Source organism: Crocodylus porosus, unplaced genomic scaffold, assembly GCF_001723895.1.
Source record: "Crocodylus porosus isolate Cpor-Errol unplaced genomic scaffold, CroPor_comp1, whole genome shotgun sequence".
NCBI lineage: Eukaryota > Metazoa > Chordata > Crocodylia > Crocodylidae > Crocodylus > Crocodylus porosus.
In genome coordinates this window covers 150,162,931-150,181,162 of record NW_017728886.1, presented here as the reverse complement: position 1 = coordinate 150,181,162, position 18,232 = coordinate 150,162,931, and the positions used below count along the sequence as shown (strand labels likewise).

The following is an 18,232-nucleotide window of genomic DNA, read 5'->3' as shown; positions in this document are numbered from 1 at the left end:
AGTTTGCAGAGAAGGAACCCACTGTGTGAGGTTTCTCATCTTCTCAATTGGCTGAGCAGCATTTCTCAGCTCTGCTAATTATATCAGCACTTTGATACAAGCTCACCAAAATAGATGGAGCCCTGCTGTTGGCCCAGGCTGCAGGGAAGTGGCTGTCCTCCTTAAATAATCCAAGTGAGGGGGCGGGAAGGAAAGGGATAGCCGGGAAGAAAGAGGATAAAAAGAGCACTGTTGTGCCACCTCCCACTGATAATGGCCACTGGGAGACATCAGCCAGACAACCTTGCTCTATCTAGCTAATGTTGCTAATGAGGGTGTGGCTTCAATGGGATGAAAGCCTAACCAGAGGGGTTAATTCCATGAAGGAGATACAGTACCTCAGCCAATTGTTAGCATAACAAAGGTCTCTATTATGGCCCCCAGAGTTGAGTAGTTCTTACCATAATTAGCAGACAAAGATACACAATTTGAGATTTTACATAATCAAAAGACACTCTCCTAAAAGGGAGCCCCCTCTCACACAGTCAATGGATTAAGTATTGTTTATTCTGCTGTAAGTAAACAATGAGGTGCTCCCAGCTCTGAGCTTTGCATAAAAAAGCAGCCGTCAGGGAGACATGCAGTATAGGTTTTTCTTTCACTTTGAAGAAGGAACCCTGTGATTTAAAGCTGTTCTTTTGACAATACTGGAAAGCCTCAAGGCCCACCCTGTAAATTACAGCCTCCTGCATGAGGGCTAAAAGGCTGGGAGTGGCTGGGCAGTGTTACCTGTCCTAGTTTTTGGCATTAGAAACAAAACCCAAAAACTTCCTTTCTGTTTTGTGGGATAGGATCTGTTTGCAGGGAAATGTTTTCTGCCAAGTGACAAATCTAAATGATGGTAATAAAAAAAGTCAAGCAATGTTTAGCCTATTAATGCATATGCCTCTGCATAAGCTTCCAACTGGGGAAAGGGCTCTTATTCAAGCAATGGCAAGGCCACATACTACTTGTATTATACATATGTGTGCAAGAAAAAGTATGGTCTATGCTACAATAAACACATGCTCTGAAATAAAAATCAGCTGCCCCTGAGTAAATCTCAAGTGTAGATAAGGATGCCACAGTTTAAGCCACTGGGACAGCTTTTGAAAGTTGCAACGGAATCTGATCCTGGATCCCAACAATTCTGCCTCCTGCCGTGTAACACATGCATGACAAGATGCACAATTTGGGAAAACTGGGGATCAAATCCCAATTGTGTCCTACTTGCCAGTGCAGGGCATGATTCTGGGCTCCTCCTGAACCTTCCATTTGAGAGCTGGGCACCTGATGATCACCTGTCAGCTGCCTCCATGACCACAACAGGGCTTGGTACTCCCTAGAATCAACTGATGACCACCTGACCATAAGCTGGACTGGGACCGCACCAGGGCTCAAAATGGCTCCAGTGAGGACCCTGGAGCTGGCCAGTGATCAGGTGATCATCATCTGGCTCTGGAAACCACAGTGGGGCCAGATGGAGACCCCAGTGTGGTCTTAATCCTGCCACACATTCAATTTAAAGTACAATGGAAACAATACACAAAAATATTTCCCTTTTTATGGCACCATAAACTTCCTGAAAATGCAGCCAGGTTACTATTTAAGATACAATTAACAGATCAATTGCATCTTAAGTGTAACTTCTGCCAGGCACCTTACACTGTTCAAGCTGCCTTTGGTTTCAGGAAGGATGAGACACACTTGTCTTTGTGCAAAATAAAGGCAAGGAAGAGACAAGTGGTTTGCAATGGTGTGGCAATCCTGGTGGGTAGACTGTGACTGCTGGACCAGGGCAATCCTCCAAGAGAGACAAGGCCTAATTCAAGAATTTCTGCTTTCCCACTCTGACCCATAAAACTCTAATATCCTGCTCCCCACCCTGTAGCGACAAAAGCTGGTGTGACAGTCCTTTCAGTTCTTTTTACGGGAGTCCTTACCCTTGTTTTTCTAAAATGAAAAAAACACTAATTTGAGGAAAGCTTTCTAATATTTTACATGGTTTATTTCCCCACCAGAATCACAACTACCTATATCAACCCATCCTCTCTGAGGAAAATTCTTTCCTCTATCTGCTATCCCTCTCAAAGAGATCACCAAGACCAATCCTTCTCCGGTGTCAGTGGAAACAACCTTTAGGACAAATAGAGCCCAGTATGTAAAGTGTATTCTGTTGAGGTAACCTATGGTGGTCCTGAGCCTCCACTTGACCTCCCAGTGCTTGCAGTCCTTGTGACAACTCCTACCTACCTTGCCTTGTTCACACAGCCAACAGCAACGCGTAGCCTAGGATGGAAGGTACATTTCTAAACCATATTAGCCAATGTAATTTAAAATATACACTGAGGCAGGCAAGACGGATGCATTTCAACACGTGAGCTAATCCAGAGGAGCCACCATCTTAACTGTGAAGTTTTAAATGCTAAAGTAAACATTTTACAAATATGCTTTTCATCCTAAGTGAGACAAGCTTATAAAGTCTTTCACCAAGTGTGCTCCCTCTGTGCTCACAGAGCCAAGTTACCACAGCTAACGTTCACGAGACTGTTTCAGTTCTTGCTGGCCATGACAACTCTGCTAGCAGGAGCCATTTAAAAAAAAACTGGTTTTCCGAGTGCAGGAATAAGAGTTTTATCAATGGCCTTCCTTCTGCCACACTACAGGGAAACTCTCTCTGTGCCCAGCAGCAGATTACATTGCTGCCAGGCCTGAGGGCTGGCTGAGCTTCTTCCTTTGATCCATCCTGTGAAGCAAGAGAATTCACACAGCTTCTCAGTTTCACTGAATACAGGCTCAGGATGATGCTACATCTCCATTGAAATGCTAGGATGGAGGCCTCAAAGACATGATGAATTTGATGTGCTCAGTTAAATGTATTCTATGAAGAGCTTCTCTCAGCATTCCTTATGCTGTGAGTGTGTATTTGTAGGGGGGGAAGTGGGGGGAAAATATGTATAATATTAAAAGAAAGAACTTCAGCCATTTTGCACCACATTTAGAATATATGTGATTTATTAAGAAGTACTAAATTATGTTTAAAGAACAAATACACTATTTTGATGGATTAAGTTAAAAAATGCCTAATAATTAAAAAGATTGAGACTTCTTTAAAGGTTCTTAGAAATAATTATCAATGTCTTTTAACAAAAAGGTTTATTTCAACCCTGCTGCATACTAACCATTAGGGAAAAAAAATTGTCAAAACCAGAAGTATATTCAGAAGAATAAAGAATCAAGCAAACCAAGGTGTCCATATTTTCCATATGTGAGCCATTCTCCAAATATAAGCTGAAAATGCAGCCAATGCTTAGCAGTTTGATTCATTGCTGTTCTTAAATGTCAGGTGTTCCCTGTGTAAGCATTTAAACTAGACTCAGAATCAGTTTCATTTATATTCTTACGTATCTGGATTCACCTTATTCTATTTTGAAAACGGGAAACATACTACTGGAAGAGTCCTACTTTTGGTAGGGAGCCACCTGTACAAAGCACACAACCTTTCTAACCAATTAAATCACATCTTAAAAAAAAAAAAAGAACTGTCTCCTTGGAAATATTTTCTTCCTTAAACCAAAATGTGGTACATTTCCCAACTAGTCCCAGGACACTTAATAAAAATGGCACATTTTTACTAAGGTGGTGTCTTATAAGTAAGAGAACCCTAGTTTCATCCAAACTTTTTTTTTTTTAAAACACATCTCTCTACAACTTGCTACTGTAATTACCTATGTCCAGGTCCAGTTCTCCTTCCCCCACAACAGAGTTCAGATATAAACCAGTTAGCTATAACCAGCCTTACCACACTTCTCATCTCTAAATTATTCTGTAAGTACCCTTGTCAAAATCTTTCAAGTTTTAGGTTTCTCCACCAAAACGTTGTTTTCTGACATTACCTATGCCCGTTATTTTTAAACCAGCTGTTTTTGCCATGTTAAAATAAGACTGACAGCACCCTTGCGAGCTGCTCATTTACAGATGGGGCTTCTAAGGAAGAAAGGTTAAGCAACTTGTTCTGCACACCACAAACCGAGTCATTATAAATCCACCCCTTTTCCTTCCCCCATTGCATCTGGTGCTAAGAAGCACATCTAGCCTACTTCTTACCTCAGTGAGTTATCTGGATGCGTCTCCATGTGGGTCTCCAGCCCATACTTGCATACAAATTCTTTGAAACACACTGGACAATGATAAACTTCTTCCTCAGTGTTCTTCTCCACTTCACTGGACTGAGCTTCCTCAACAACCTTCACCGAGATGAAAAAAAAAGTTACAAGAACTCAGTGCAAGCAATGTGTCCAAACGTGCAACTCAGCCAAAGTCTTTCCTTTACCTTGTAGCAGCTCAAAGACTTTGGGGGTTTTTTTGGTTTTTTTTGAATAAGCTACTGAAAATGACTCATTTCAGAGACAGAGAGAGAGAAGCTGGATAAACATGACATTAGCTAAATGGGGACTGATCCTTTCTAAGGTGAAGCAACTTCACCATTGATCACACGCACTCATTAGAACTAAACAATTCATAAACCTAAATAACGAACAAAAGTGTATGTGTAGGATCGTTCAACTCGGCTGAGCATTTAACTAGCATCATTATCCTCTTCCTCCCCCTGCAGGAAACCAGGCTGTCAGCCTAAATAATTTATGTCAAAGAATCACAGACAGCAACTAACTCAAGTGATCCAGAGAAGAGCACTGAAATAATGCGTGTTTTCCATAGACATCTTCCAATTACAGAAAGAAAAGTACACACAGAAATCAGAATCTCTCTATGCTGAACTGCTACTTGCCTGCCAATTGGAGATTGTAAAGGGATACTGTGAAGTTAACCAGGGCATCAAAACTTAAAATTTTGCAAAAACCAGGTTTTTATGAAACCTAAAATGCAAAATGAATATTTTTTCAAATAATTTCATGGGAACTCCCCACAAATAAGTTTGTATTTTCCTGAATTTTTTGTAACTCAAATATTGCACACCTGTACTAATGTAGGGAAGCTTGAAAGTAAAACTGGACAAAAAATTTAAGCTATTGTTAGGGTTGGAAGAAAATATTAGTGATCTGAACTTAGACTTATTAACACATCCACACATGCCCACGTGCACCCCTTCCCTTACCAAAGAAACTGAGCTTCAATCTAACTGGAGCATTTTATCCCTTCCCCATCCAATTTTTATTATCCAGAATAAAAAATAAACAACCAAAACAACTTAAACAGAGGAAAGTAAAATACCGAATTTCTTTCATTTGACTAGTAAGTAGACATTAACTAAACCAGTAAGAATATGTAAATTTTAAAAAGCTCTAAGTATGAACTGAACGTGTTTGCCTGGAAGATGCTTTCATGGAAAGGGCAAATTGTAAGAGGAAAGAGCCTCAAAACGTGGAAAAATAGGTAGTCAGGAAAAGCATTTGCTGCATGCATTGTCAGGAACCTTTTTTGCAGGGGTCCGTTCCTCCCTGTCTGTCTCAGCCTCTTGACTAAGTTTCCTTTTAGATGACAGCCGTCTGCGCTTCAGAGGAGATGGAGGAGTTGTACCTCCAGCACCGTTTGGATCTTTCTCATGAATCTTCATATGTCTAAGCAGGGGAGAAAAGAAGATGGCCTTTCAGCATACAGACTAGGCTCCTCCAATGCAGTGTAGTTGTAAAAACAAATATTTAAAATGGTATTTGGATTAATTAACAAGCACAACTCCCATAAACTGGATTTTGCTTTTTAAAACAAAGTATAACCTATAGCTCCACAAAACACTAACTACAGGCTCACAAAGGAAATATCTGTAGGAGTCCACAAAATCCACTCATACTAGATGTCAAGCACCTTGACTTTCTGTGCCAGGACCTGCATCACCAAAAAAACAGAAGGCAGCTTCAGAAAAATACCACAAGCCAAATATTAAGTTGCCCTCTGTAAATGTCCTACATGGTTAAGAAGATAAAGTCTCCAGCTGATTATTCAAACTTTAAAACTTACAAAAGAAGGTCAGTATCATAAAGCTAACAATATCTGGTAACTTGATAGCAACCATTTTGGTAAGCCCCCATACTATCAACAGTTAAATTATTCTTGTTTCATACCAAATAGCAGATGTTGTCAGAATTTTATTGAAAAAAACATGTGACGGGGAAGTGTTGTCTGGGGCAATATCTTTTATTGGACCACCTGCATATTGGGAGCGATCTTAGAAAAGCTTTCAGGTATAAAGTACCTATCTAAGATTACTCCCAAGCTGGTCCAATAAAAGTTAATACCCAAAAAATCCTTGCCTCTCACTGAAAACAAAGTACTTTGTTTTTAATTTCAAATGCATCCATGAATTTTTACAGTCATGTGATTATCAAAGTCCATTCATAAAATGCAAGGTGTGGTACTCCCCAAATGAACGTTAGACTGCTTTTTAAAAGTCCAAGGCCTTTACCACAGCTGTCAACAGTTTTCCAGTGGCAGGCCAGAATGACCTAGCTCAGGTTTGAGGTGGGCTGGTGCTCAGACTGGCCACTGCTGCCTTTTCTGCTGCCCTGGCTCCTCTTTTCCCCCACAAAAAACAAGTAGTTTCAAGCCTGCATTATATCTAGTCTTTTATACATTTACAAGCTTTTGGGTAAGTTTTCACACACACAACACAGAAGCCCAAGTTTCATTTTCAGAAGTGAATCAGATATTTGGCCACCTCCATCTCACTGTAAATCTATATAACTTAAGTGCTTTGAAGATTGGACCTCACCTCTTATATCCCCTTGGACCAATTAAAAGTTTTAGCATTACTGTTGGCAGACACAACACTGAAAGCAATTTCCCCCTGGTTTACACAAGTCATTATGGCCAAGATTTTCAAAGCAACCTGAGGACACAAAATGCCCAACGACACTACGAGAACACTGGTGGAACATGGGTAGTTGATTCCCTTCAGCTCCGTCTGAATGTCCCAGTGGAAGTGGTGATCAGCACTGCCTTTCGAATTTGATTTTGCATAGTCATTGTCTATAAAGAACAGACTGCTGCAATCCAGACAAGTCCTGTACATTCCCTTTACAAGCTGAATATTAAGACATAAATCCATCTTAGTTTGGGCGTCAAGTCTCAATACTTTAAGATAACCTAAAGGATCAATATAACCCATGGTGCAACTCTCCAAAAGCCAAGAGAGCAACTGTGGTCTAACATGTTCATTTACACTCCCTTAAAAGGGCATCAAAATCTTGAATAAAAGCATCTTTCGTTGATGCCCCAAGGTCTTAACAAAAGATGAGCAAACTAGAATGGCTTCATGCTTAATCAAAAGGATAGGTCTGATGTAGAAGTGGTACAAGATCAAAACTGATCCTGCCAGATGCCAACTGCCTTGAAGTACTACTGAAGTCAGCAGCCCTGAACTCTTCATAGGATCAGACCCACTAGAGAGCAAGCCTGGAGTTTCCCAGTACATTCCCAGGAGACCCTAAAGTGGTGAGTACTTTTCTCTCCCCCCACATCAGCTACAGCATGGGGTAATTGTGCCAAGCCACTACTCCCTTTCCTGAAGAGCTGAGAAGGGAGTGGTCAGAGCTTTGACTCTGCACAGCCATCTTCCCTACAAGATGTACCAGGCAGCATACAGGTAGAAAGACTGTGTAACAAGTGAAATAGGTGATTCCCTCCCCAACACACCCAAGGAACAGGCAGTAAAACCAGGGACCAAAATTATAACTTTGACAGCAAAGCAACTGAATGCTAACACTGCCCTTTCCTTAGGCCTTGTGAGAACTCTACAACTGAGCACAGAGATGTCCATCCTATTTGTAGTTTGGGATTATGGCAAGTGTTTGAAGTAGCTTGTCTAGTTTTGCATAGCATGATACATTCAGGAATCATTATTATTCTAGAACAGCTGCTTACAAAAAAAACCAAAACAAAAAGACAAACCACCAAAGACAAAAATAGAAGTCAACAGTCAAGGTCCCCAAACGTGCTGAGGCCAGTCACTTCCCACACAACTCTCCCTCAGTTGTAGGGGTTTCTTTGGTTTTAGCACTGCTCTAACACCCTGAACTCTCCAGGCCAATCCTAGACAATAAATCTATGATATAACGAGTCATCAGCTAGGTTCAGAGTGAAGAAGTAAAACGTGAACCGTTTGTTTTTTTAGGACTGCTCTGCAATGGTGGTAGATGAATTTACAAAATCAACAAGGAAGAAATAATAAGTCAGAACATCAGCATTCAATTCACTGGCACGGTAAAAAGCTAGTCGAGCAAGGGGATGGGTTTTTGTTTTTTTAAGTTGTTTTCCAGTTAAGGTACAAGTCTGAAAGTGAGATATGGATGTGTTGTAACTCATATACTAGGCCTACATATTTAACCTTTTTGGCAACATGATACATAGTTAACATTATTTGGCCAGTGCTTCTTCAGAAAATTAATATAAGCAAAAGTGATTAAACAAAGAACTTGGGAAAAACTCTACACCCTAAAAAGAAAGTATCTTCCCCCTTGGTTTAAAGATGATATTATATTACCCAGAAACAGATATAATTCCTATTAGTGGCTATACATGGGGAATATATTCTTCAGGACATTCTTCTCTCATCCTGTTTCCCCATCTGCTTCAGGCCACTGATTTCAGTGCAACTACTTTTGATTCAAATGAGTGCAAGTGATTGTTGGCAATTCTAGACCATTAGCATATGAAGTTATAGACCCTTCAGGTTTTAATTTTGCCGTTTTGAAAGGAAGCAGCCTGAGTTACTGAGCTATAAACAGGGGAAACCCTGACTATGCCTTTGACTTTTATGGTGTAAGTCAAATACCACAGACACTGATGGCTCTCCTGTGAAATCATGTAAAGAAAAATAAAAGACAGCAGATCCCCAAGTTCTCGTGTAAAGTTGCAACCTGTTTGCAATACAACAAGCAAGCTTATTTCTCTGACAAGCTGAGCAGGTTTCACTGCATCTAGTCAAGAGTGGAGGAAAGGAAGATTGTTAGAGAAACAACCCAAGGTAGTGGGAAGGTAACACAGAAAAAGTAAAAAGGATAGACACCCTCCCTATCTCTTTTACTTTGCAACAGGTATATTAAGAACAGTTCATTCTGCCTGGAAAAAAAACTTCATCACCCAACAGGTGCTCAACTGTAACAGATGTCAGATTGCACACTTTTTTTAATGCTTAAACACTCCCTTTGCTAAGGTTCATTCATTTGACGTTTCTCGACTGTGAAAACAAACTTATTTGTATTGCCTTATCCTTCCTCAGAAGAGCCCCCCCCCCCCTTAATTACATGCAAGATCTTACATGCAGCACTGAAACTTCATGATTTAGCTTGCCAAGATGCAAAGGGAACAGAAGCAAAGCTGTGCTTAAAAGTTAGCATATTTTCCCTACTGTAGTCATTCATTATCATTGTCAAATTTTGACATGTCCATACTGTCATACTTAGAAAATGAAAACTGACCACATACCACTGTGGTTTCACCATTAGCAATATATAAGGCTTTTTAAAACGTCAAAATTCAAGGTGACAGTTTAAGAGGATATGACAAAGAAAAAGCATACAGAAAACCTCATAGTCCAACAGACAACCAAGCTCCAAAAATGCTGATTCAGACTATGTTGAAGTCAACCAAGCAGTTCTATACAAGCTTCTCTTCCAGTCCAGAGCTAGAGTCTCAGCTGGTATATGGTTGGCATGGAGGTACGTGGACTGCAGTGAGTGCAGAGTGCCACTAGATGTACAAGCAGAGAAATATGGTAATTTTATAAAAGTGCTCTGAAAACTGTGCTTTAGATTTGTAGTATTCCATCCTCTCTGGTCCTGGGTATGTAGGCACATGCATTTGGGGATTGTTTATGGCAGAAAAAGAGGGTGTAACTGCAGGGGGGGAGGGAGGAGGACAGGCAGGAATTAAGGAAGTGAAAAAACTAGCTGAATTTCAGGACAATCTGCCAAGCACAACTGTCAGCCTGCAAAATAATTTATCAAGCAAAGTGGTGGAAGCCTTGGTACCTGAAATATTTAAAACCAGGATGAACAAGTTCCAGATGAGAGTCATGTGTAGTAAGTAACCCTGGATGAGAAGGAGGAATGGATATGACGGTCTTAAAAGGTCAGTTCCATCTTTAATCTCTAAGGTTTAAGAAATGTGATGCAAATTATTTGGATCTCTTGATCCACCTAGCAATTACAGCAAACTTGCACACAGAACTCCACAGGAGAGCCAAGGTGATCTAATCATGCCACAAACTTGAGTCAGCCCTCTAGCAAAACAGTTATTTTTCTATCTGCTATAATGCCTTTTACCCCATATCCTCTATAAGTGTCGTCTTCCCTTTCTCCCCAAGGGCTACTCTCCATCCCCATGACAACTGAGCTCTGAAAGTCACATGGATAACATTCATACCAAAATGAAGTGGTACAAAAAGAAAAAAGCTGCTTCTCTTCCCCTCCTGACATCCTGCAGCTGTACTTTGATCTACAATTTACTTTTAAGAGGCTGAAGTGTGTCTATTCCAGCAGTACTGCTACTGAAAAAATATTTCTGAAGATTTTTGGTTCTTTTCCTCCCCTAGGGTGGCTCCAGTTGAACATGTAAGGGACCAAGTCCTACGACAAACCAAAAAGTTTGGCCAATTGCACCAGTGGTCCCTTCTTAGGGTTTGCCTTTGATCTCTAGAAACAGTGCTGCCTTGATCTTCAGGAAGGAGTGTCGAAGACACAAGCTCATGTGTTCAGAAGACAAACTTTCTGGAGCTCTACAATACTGCTGAGAGCCAAGCAGTTCCTGTGGAGAACATAGTAAGCAGAAAAAAAAGTGTAGCATTCACAGCCTTTGACCAGCTTCCACAAAGAATCCCTCTCTCTACTTCTGGAGTACAAGCAGTACTGGTTTGCAGTTGGGATAGCCTGGTCGCAGACAGGTCTGACCAGAGGAACAGTGGATCCACAAGGAAAGCAGCCAGCAGATCCAGTGAGGTCGGGTTGGGAAAGTTTGATGGGGGATAGTAGAAAGGATATTAGAAGTAGAAAGGATATAGGATAAGTAGAAACCAGAATGAGTGACATAAGTGACTGGTGCCTCCTGAATCGGGGGGGGGGCACCCAATGCAGCAGGTGCAGCAGCCCTGTCGGGGGGGCACCAGCCCTACCGACAGCATCAGTGTCCCATCAGGGGGGGCACATGCACCCCCTACCAGTCGCCTGGGATGAGTGGCAGGCTGCATTAGCAGAGTCTGGTGCAACTGAGGGAAAATTTCATTGCTAAAATGTTGGCACATGTTTCATATATTCCTGTAGTGCTAAATGTCTCATAGCTAGGGTAGGCAAGGATGACCAGCAACAAGAGAATTCTGTACAGCTTTTGCAAAGCTATTAAGAAACCTAACATAATGCACTGGAGCACACTGACCCCATCAGAAGAGCAGGGTGCGGCAAACAGTTCCAGCGGAGGGGTATGTGGAAGTAAGGATTCTCTACTTCGCTGAAAGTTTAGAGCAGTTTAATAAAAACAATGTAGTTTCGTTTTATATTTTTGCTGCAGAAGTTGTACTAAATCATAAAGCAGAAGGCCCCAATGCTACAGTTTGCTCTGTGCAGAAAGAACCCAGAGTCCCCTGAAGCCTAGCTAAATTTTACATAGCTCCACTCAAACGCCAGGGTTCACTTAACATAGAGCTTACAGAGGCCAGAGTGAAACAGCTGTAGAAGAAAAAAAGAACAGTTTAATGATATTTTAAAAAGCTGGCAATGCTGCCAGCCACAGTAATTCATCATGATGCATCTATTTCCAGATTCTCCAAAGGGTCACTGCTGAAAGTCCTATATAGGACAGAAGCTAAAGGATATTCTTTGGTGTCTTTTTTTTGTTCTGCATTTGTAAAAGGATTAGCACTGCAGGGTCCCTATCAACAAATGGAGCTTCCAGGTGCTACTGAATAAAAACAACAGTAATTCTGGACTATATAAGTTCTTCCCCTGTGATCTTTACAACAAGAACTACATTCTACCCCGCTTACTAAGTGTGTAAGCAAACACAGGTGCCCAAGTGCGATTCTGTTCCACCCTGCTCAAGTGCCTGCAAATGAAGTTAATGTAAAAGGTGGCTGGGCCCTCCTCCCATTTTTCTGTAACTCAAATATTAAGGGTCAGAGCATGATGTGTTAAAAAGGTAGATGCAATAATGGATTTTCAGGACTTTAAGAGGCTGGACTACTATGGCATTTGGGTGCCTAAGTCCACTTAGACGCCTAACAGATTGAACAGAATCGGGCTCTCAGTTAAGAATCTTACAGTAAAGCAGTGAATGATGTGATTGACATCTGTCATTGTGTTTGTTGTCTTATTGAGTCTCCATGGGTCTATAATGCCAACAGCATTTGGTTTTGGAATTTTACAATATATTTTACATAGACATGTGTACATGCATAGACTCTTAATACATTAGTATTGGAGGTGGTACCACCAAAGAAACCACCTTGCACACAGAGCCCTATGTGGCAGGGTACATGATGTCCCTTAGCTCCTTCCTGTGGAAATTCATCCTACTGCCTTGGGTCAGTCCCTGAAAGCAAGCTGAGGTTTACCAAGACAGAGCAAAAAAAACCCCCCATGAAATAAAACAAACAAACAAAGCCTCAACAGGATGTCAGATATCATCACAATGACAATACTGAGGTTTGTTTGGAACTATCAAGACTACCCGAAAGTCCTAGGACTGCAAAAACTGCACACAATTACCTTCAAATTCTGATGAATAAATTCCTTTATGGATTTACTAGTGAAGCCCATGAACTTTAGTCAGCGTGGCATTAATCTTTACGAAGTCTGCCAGTACATAGTACTTGAGAGCATAGGCAACACACAGATATGCACTTTTCAGCACGTTCATCTCAAAGGAATATTTGCTTTTCCAAGAAGTTGGGGGAGGGAAGGAATAGCAACAATTTGTGAAAGCGAAGGGAAAAAGATGCCATCTACAAAGCAAAATGGAAAGTACCATTTCTGTAAAGCAACCTTTGTATGCTGCATTAAAAGGCTCTCTAACTTGCTATGTAGCAGACAAGTTCAAACAGGCTGAGACTGATACAACAGCATTCCCATCTTTGCTCAACAGTATCTCTGCTCTCCACCAAGTGTTGCCATAACACCTCAGAAAGAGAAAGAAAAAAAAGGCAGCAAACGCAGCCTGATGATGCTGCAACAGGAAAGTGATTCAGTACATGCTTTTAAAGACAAGTTTTCCCACAGGGGAAAGGGGAAAAAAAAAAAAAGGTGTTCACTTGCAATTTTAATCCACTATTGCACAAATGGAAACAGAAAGAACGTAAAAGATGAAGGAAATGTAATACGTGCATCCCAGTACTGCCCCACCTAGCTCACTTCAGAGATGTCATACGGTATTTCAGACAGGGACATATAACAATGCCAAGTAAGACAGGGAAGCTTTCTGGAGGTAAAAAACTCTCCCTGCTGAATGGCAGAGTTAAATGTATAAGCTCATTTCCTTCAGAGGCCCCTGTCTGTGTCTTTGTGAACTTCGAAGGGTTGCTTTACAGAAATCCCTAGTTGGGCTGCGTTTAAGGCTAACACAAGTGTAAAGCCTTGCCAGTGGCCCACACATTTGGATGTCTGTATTAAATTCCTCAGATGTTCCTTTAAAAAAAATACAGCTTTCATAAGAAAATAAGAGCAACTGTAGTAGCTCTCACATCAACATCAGATGCAGAGCACTGTGAACAGGAAGAAAAAAGTTCTACCATTAAAAACATACATGGTTGGATAATTTGACACATTTTTATTTGTTTAGAAACAAACAAACAAACAAACAAGACAAAAGACTGTTTCCAGAATCAGTCAGAGCCTAGTCCATTCACTGCCCTCTAAACACACTGGTAATGACCAACACAGTACAATTTACTGCATTATATGGCATAGAAAGAAAAAACAACAGTAATGCTGAAGGTGCTCTAGCTAGAGCTCCCCTCACCACCACACCAAGACGATGCACTGTGTATTGAAGACATCAGTATGTCTGCACCATCATATAAGTGGAACAGATGAGTGATTGCCAAGTACCTGGTTACCCCTGGGAAGAAGAGAGAGACAGATGTGTGTGCAGAGGTCCTATCATCCCTTATAGGAATTCTCCAAACCTTTTCCTTCACATGACAGATTCATACAGTATGCCTGACAGAGATTTCTTATAGTCCATGTTCCCTTCCACTCCTGTGACCCACCTTCCTCAACCATTTGGGACCTCACAGCACCCCTGGAGAACTCAAGCAATTGTTTATGCTGGAAAACAGAGTTAGGAAAATTGTTAACATGCTTCAGAAGTCTTTTTGTAAAAATCAGTAAAAGAGCTGGAAAAAGAAAGCTGAGAAGAGTCACCCTGCTTTTCTCAAGCCACAAGAAACTGCTCTGTGGAACACAGACCAAAGATTAGGAACTTGTATAGAGACATGAACTTAAATGAAATCCACAGATACGGTCTTTCACATCCTCCTCTTCCCCAGTTTCAAGTCAGTCACTCCAGAGGTTTCACATGCCAAAATACATGTGGATGTCTCTACTGCAAAATACTTATGAGCTGTAAAAGGAGGAACAGTTCTGTCTTCCTCTTCTTATGATAGCTTCCCCCATGAGGTGCTGGCCAGTTTGCTCAGGAGCGTTAGTGTTTGAGGGCGTCTGAATTTTTCCATTGACCTTAGCAGACTTTGGAGGAGGCCCTTCTATAGCTTACTTTGACAGCCTGAATTGGAGAGAACACCAAGAGGCAAAGCAGTATCTGTAAACTCAGCACAGCCTACCTATTATATAATAAGTCCACCAGTCTACATAAACAGACATTTTCTCCAAGCAGAAAACCAATAGCGTATTCAGTGTCACATGCTGGCATAATAAAAAAAAATTGAGTGACAGGCTCACAGTGAACCCAAATGTTGAGTTTTTGTCTCCTTTTTCTTCCTTAAGCAACAGTCTGTTTGGTAACGAATGGTCTGGTTTTGTTTTTTGGGGGGGATTTTCTGGGGGAGATTTGGAGGGGAGGTTTAAAGGAGAAGTTGACAGTGAGAGGGTACATGCTTCAGTTTGCTGGTTCTAGCATGCTAAGCCAAAACAGGTTGAACAGGTTAGATAGTAGGGGGAAAGTTAAAGCTAAACAACATATGTTACAGTGGAACCATAGCTAGCACAAGCCCAGCTGGAGATGGTCAAAGAGTTTTCTTCATTCTCTTTTCAGCCAGTGGTTAAAATAAACTGAAAACACATTAAGACACTGTGATTATGAACTAGTTACTACAGCAATGAGGGGCTTTCTTGTATATGCATATACATGCAGAAGGACACGTGAGGATGTTATTCCAACAGGCAGAGAACACTCCTAATGAAGTAAGTACCTTATCAGCTGTCAAATTATCCAATTCAATTACAGGTAAGGAAACAACACGTATACACACACAATCTCCTTAAATGTCTGCAATATGACATTCTCAGTTATTCTTAAAACGCTGCATCTGTGTCAAATCACTGTAATGCTGCAATTAAAGCAAAAGAAAAAACTTCTAGGTCTCCAAGGTGTTCTTAAATCACTAGCGCTTGCTCAGTTGGGATTCTTTTTTAAGGTTCATGTCCAAGATGGAGATGGGAGAGAACAGCATTCCTGTGATAACAGTAAACTAAACCTTTGAAGTGGGTGATGTTCCTGGGCACACACTTCCAAAATAAGGAAAAGGTCTGAAGGAGCTATGTGTTCTGTGATTACTATCTAATCTATCAAGTGGCCCATGCTCATTTGAACCATGACAAAGATAACAAAGGCGCACTAAGCTATGCTGACTATATGCTATTATATGGAGGATTTATGTCACTGTTGCTGCTGAGGGTGGTCTCACCCTTCTACACTTGAGACCACCTTCCCACCCTACATACACCTCCAAACCAGAAATCCAACCCTGTCATCAGCACTGTGCAAAAAGAGAAGCCTATCTTAAAATGATCAGTGTCAGATCTGTCTACTGTTTAGATGATCTGAGACAACAAACACACATGCCTAGGGCTTAAGAGTAGCCTGGACTCAGTCTTATGTTTAGATACTGAAGGGGTCTGGAAATGCAAGCATTCCTCATTGTGTATGCTTCAACTCTCAAGAACAATGGAGCTAATTATGGTCAGAGTATAAATCTTAACACTGAACTTCCTTGCTTCTCATGATCTTAATCAGATCTCAACATTTATCTTTGTGTGTCAACTTCCTCTGCTGGTCTTTAATGATAATTGAGATGGAGGAGGATAGTGTTTGAAAGCAGCGAGTGGAGTACAAGCCTGTAATAATGCCATCTCCATAAAGCTCTTTTGGTCCATTGAACTGTTGCATACTTGGATGTAACAGCTCCTTTAACATCTCTTTTAACTTATGACAGCTGTTTTTAAGTTATGTCATAAAAAAACCTCTCTTCATACACAGACAGTTTATCTTATCTTGTACATCTTTATAAAAAGTGATTAATTTACTCTGTTACTGAGCATTTGTAAAAAGAAAAAAAAAGTTGTCTGGGACCTTTTAAAAAAGGTATTAATTCAGTTCTCACTGATCACTGGTCAGTTTATAGTAAGATTTACAGTAAAATAAACTATTGCAGCCCTACTCTACTTATTGTTGTACCTTTTTACTGCCAGTTTTTCTTGTCCTCAACTTGAAGTCCCAGTAAGTGAACAGTCACTCAGAGTGTATTGGCCAATAGTTTTAATTTTCATCTAGCCCAAATTTTCAATAACTTTTTCATTTTTGGTAATGAATAGTACAAGAAAATAGCTTTTGAAAAACAGAAATAATTAAAAATGGTTAGAGGTCAGTTTTCTGCTACAATGATGATTAAAATAAACTGTTACTGTATTTGAAGAAACGTGTGGTTCTAAGTGTGGTGTCTTCTCCCTGATCAAGAAACAGAATATAGGCACCTGAAGTCTCTCTTATGTCACAGTACTTTAAACAGATTAATTCCATTAAATTCAGCATATGAATATGTTGGAAATCCTGTCACATACAACATGCTCAGCTGACTCCCCTACATATATTATTTCAAGTTAGGGAACATTGCTCAACTGTAATTTAATTTAAACCAAAACATTCTCAGGAGCTGAAAAGAGGCATATATAAATGCAAGAGAGAATGAAAACCTAAATGCAAAGCAATTTAATGCAATCTTATTTCAAATGAACATATCAGATCATTCCTTACTATTCATAAACAAAGTATAAGTTGATCATATTGTACAAAGGCAGAATTTTGTACTCTGCTAACTGTCATAATTTTTTTGTGTAAAATTACACTTGGAGACAGTGTGGAAAATCCTCTTTTTTGGTTTAATTTACCTTAAAGCAAGGGTCAGCAATGTTTTTGGGCAGAGTGCCAAAAACACCTGTGACCTCTACTTGTAAGATGTTGGCGTGCCTGGGGCAGATGGTGGGGGAACCACGAGGTGCCTGATCCTTGTTGAGGCACTGCAGCCCTGGCCCCTTGCCGGCCATCCGACCTGAGGCGTACATGCCAAGCATAATGCCTTCAAGTGCCACACTCTGGTACCTGTGCTGGGGGTTACCAACAACATTTTCCCAAGGCACTTCTAAAAATAGCAACCAGAAAATGGCCAATGGCATGTCACAATAAGGCCATATTTCCCTATTTTAAGGGGAAGAAAAAGTTTGTCAGCAGATCTGACTATGTACAAAACCCACATGTGAAGAAGCTGGCTATAAAACTAGCACAGGACTGCATGTACAATTAGCTTGCAGGAATTCAATCTTTGAACCCCACAACAACATAACACCCACATCAGAACAGATCAAACACCATAATTAATACAGAACTTCTGGGTGGGTTGCATGGAAAAGATGGTTTGGCAAGGCCTTATGGAATGCAGGCAGAGGAGATAGCTGTGCGCAAATATCCAGAGTATGTGTACTGATGCATGTCACCACTTGGCACATGCACCTTCATTTAAAGACCAAGGAAACCACTTACAACACAGAGAGTGCAAACGATCTCACTCATTTCCCAACATTCAAGAGCTCTCACAAAAATCGTATGTTCCCCACTGACTGAAGAATCACCTGAACATCCATGTTTTAAATCTAGGATGCTTTCAAGTTTCATAGTTTCTAGGGTCAGAAGGGACCTGAGCAGAACATCTAGTCCGACCCCCTGCCATGGCAGGAAAGAGTACTGGGGTCAAACGACC

At 40.7% G+C, this 18,232-nt stretch overlaps 1 protein-coding gene across 2 annotated transcripts in view; it reads right to left on the bottom strand.

Moving 5' to 3' along the window:
- The window catches only part of RREB1 (ras responsive element binding protein 1), a 143,569-nt gene that overhangs the window by 49,247 nt on the left and 76,090 nt on the right, over positions 1 to 18,232 (bottom strand). For both annotated transcript variants that reach the window (XM_019542975.1, XM_019542965.1), the window contains exons 6-7: positions 5,453 to 5,597; positions 4,126 to 4,265 (exon numbers count right to left, since the gene is read on the bottom strand). In XM_019542975.1, coding sequence (XP_019398520.1) covers positions 4,126 to 4,265; positions 5,453 to 5,597 — 285 coding nt within the window. The remainder of the gene's footprint in view (positions 1 to 4,125; positions 4,266 to 5,452; positions 5,598 to 18,232) is intronic.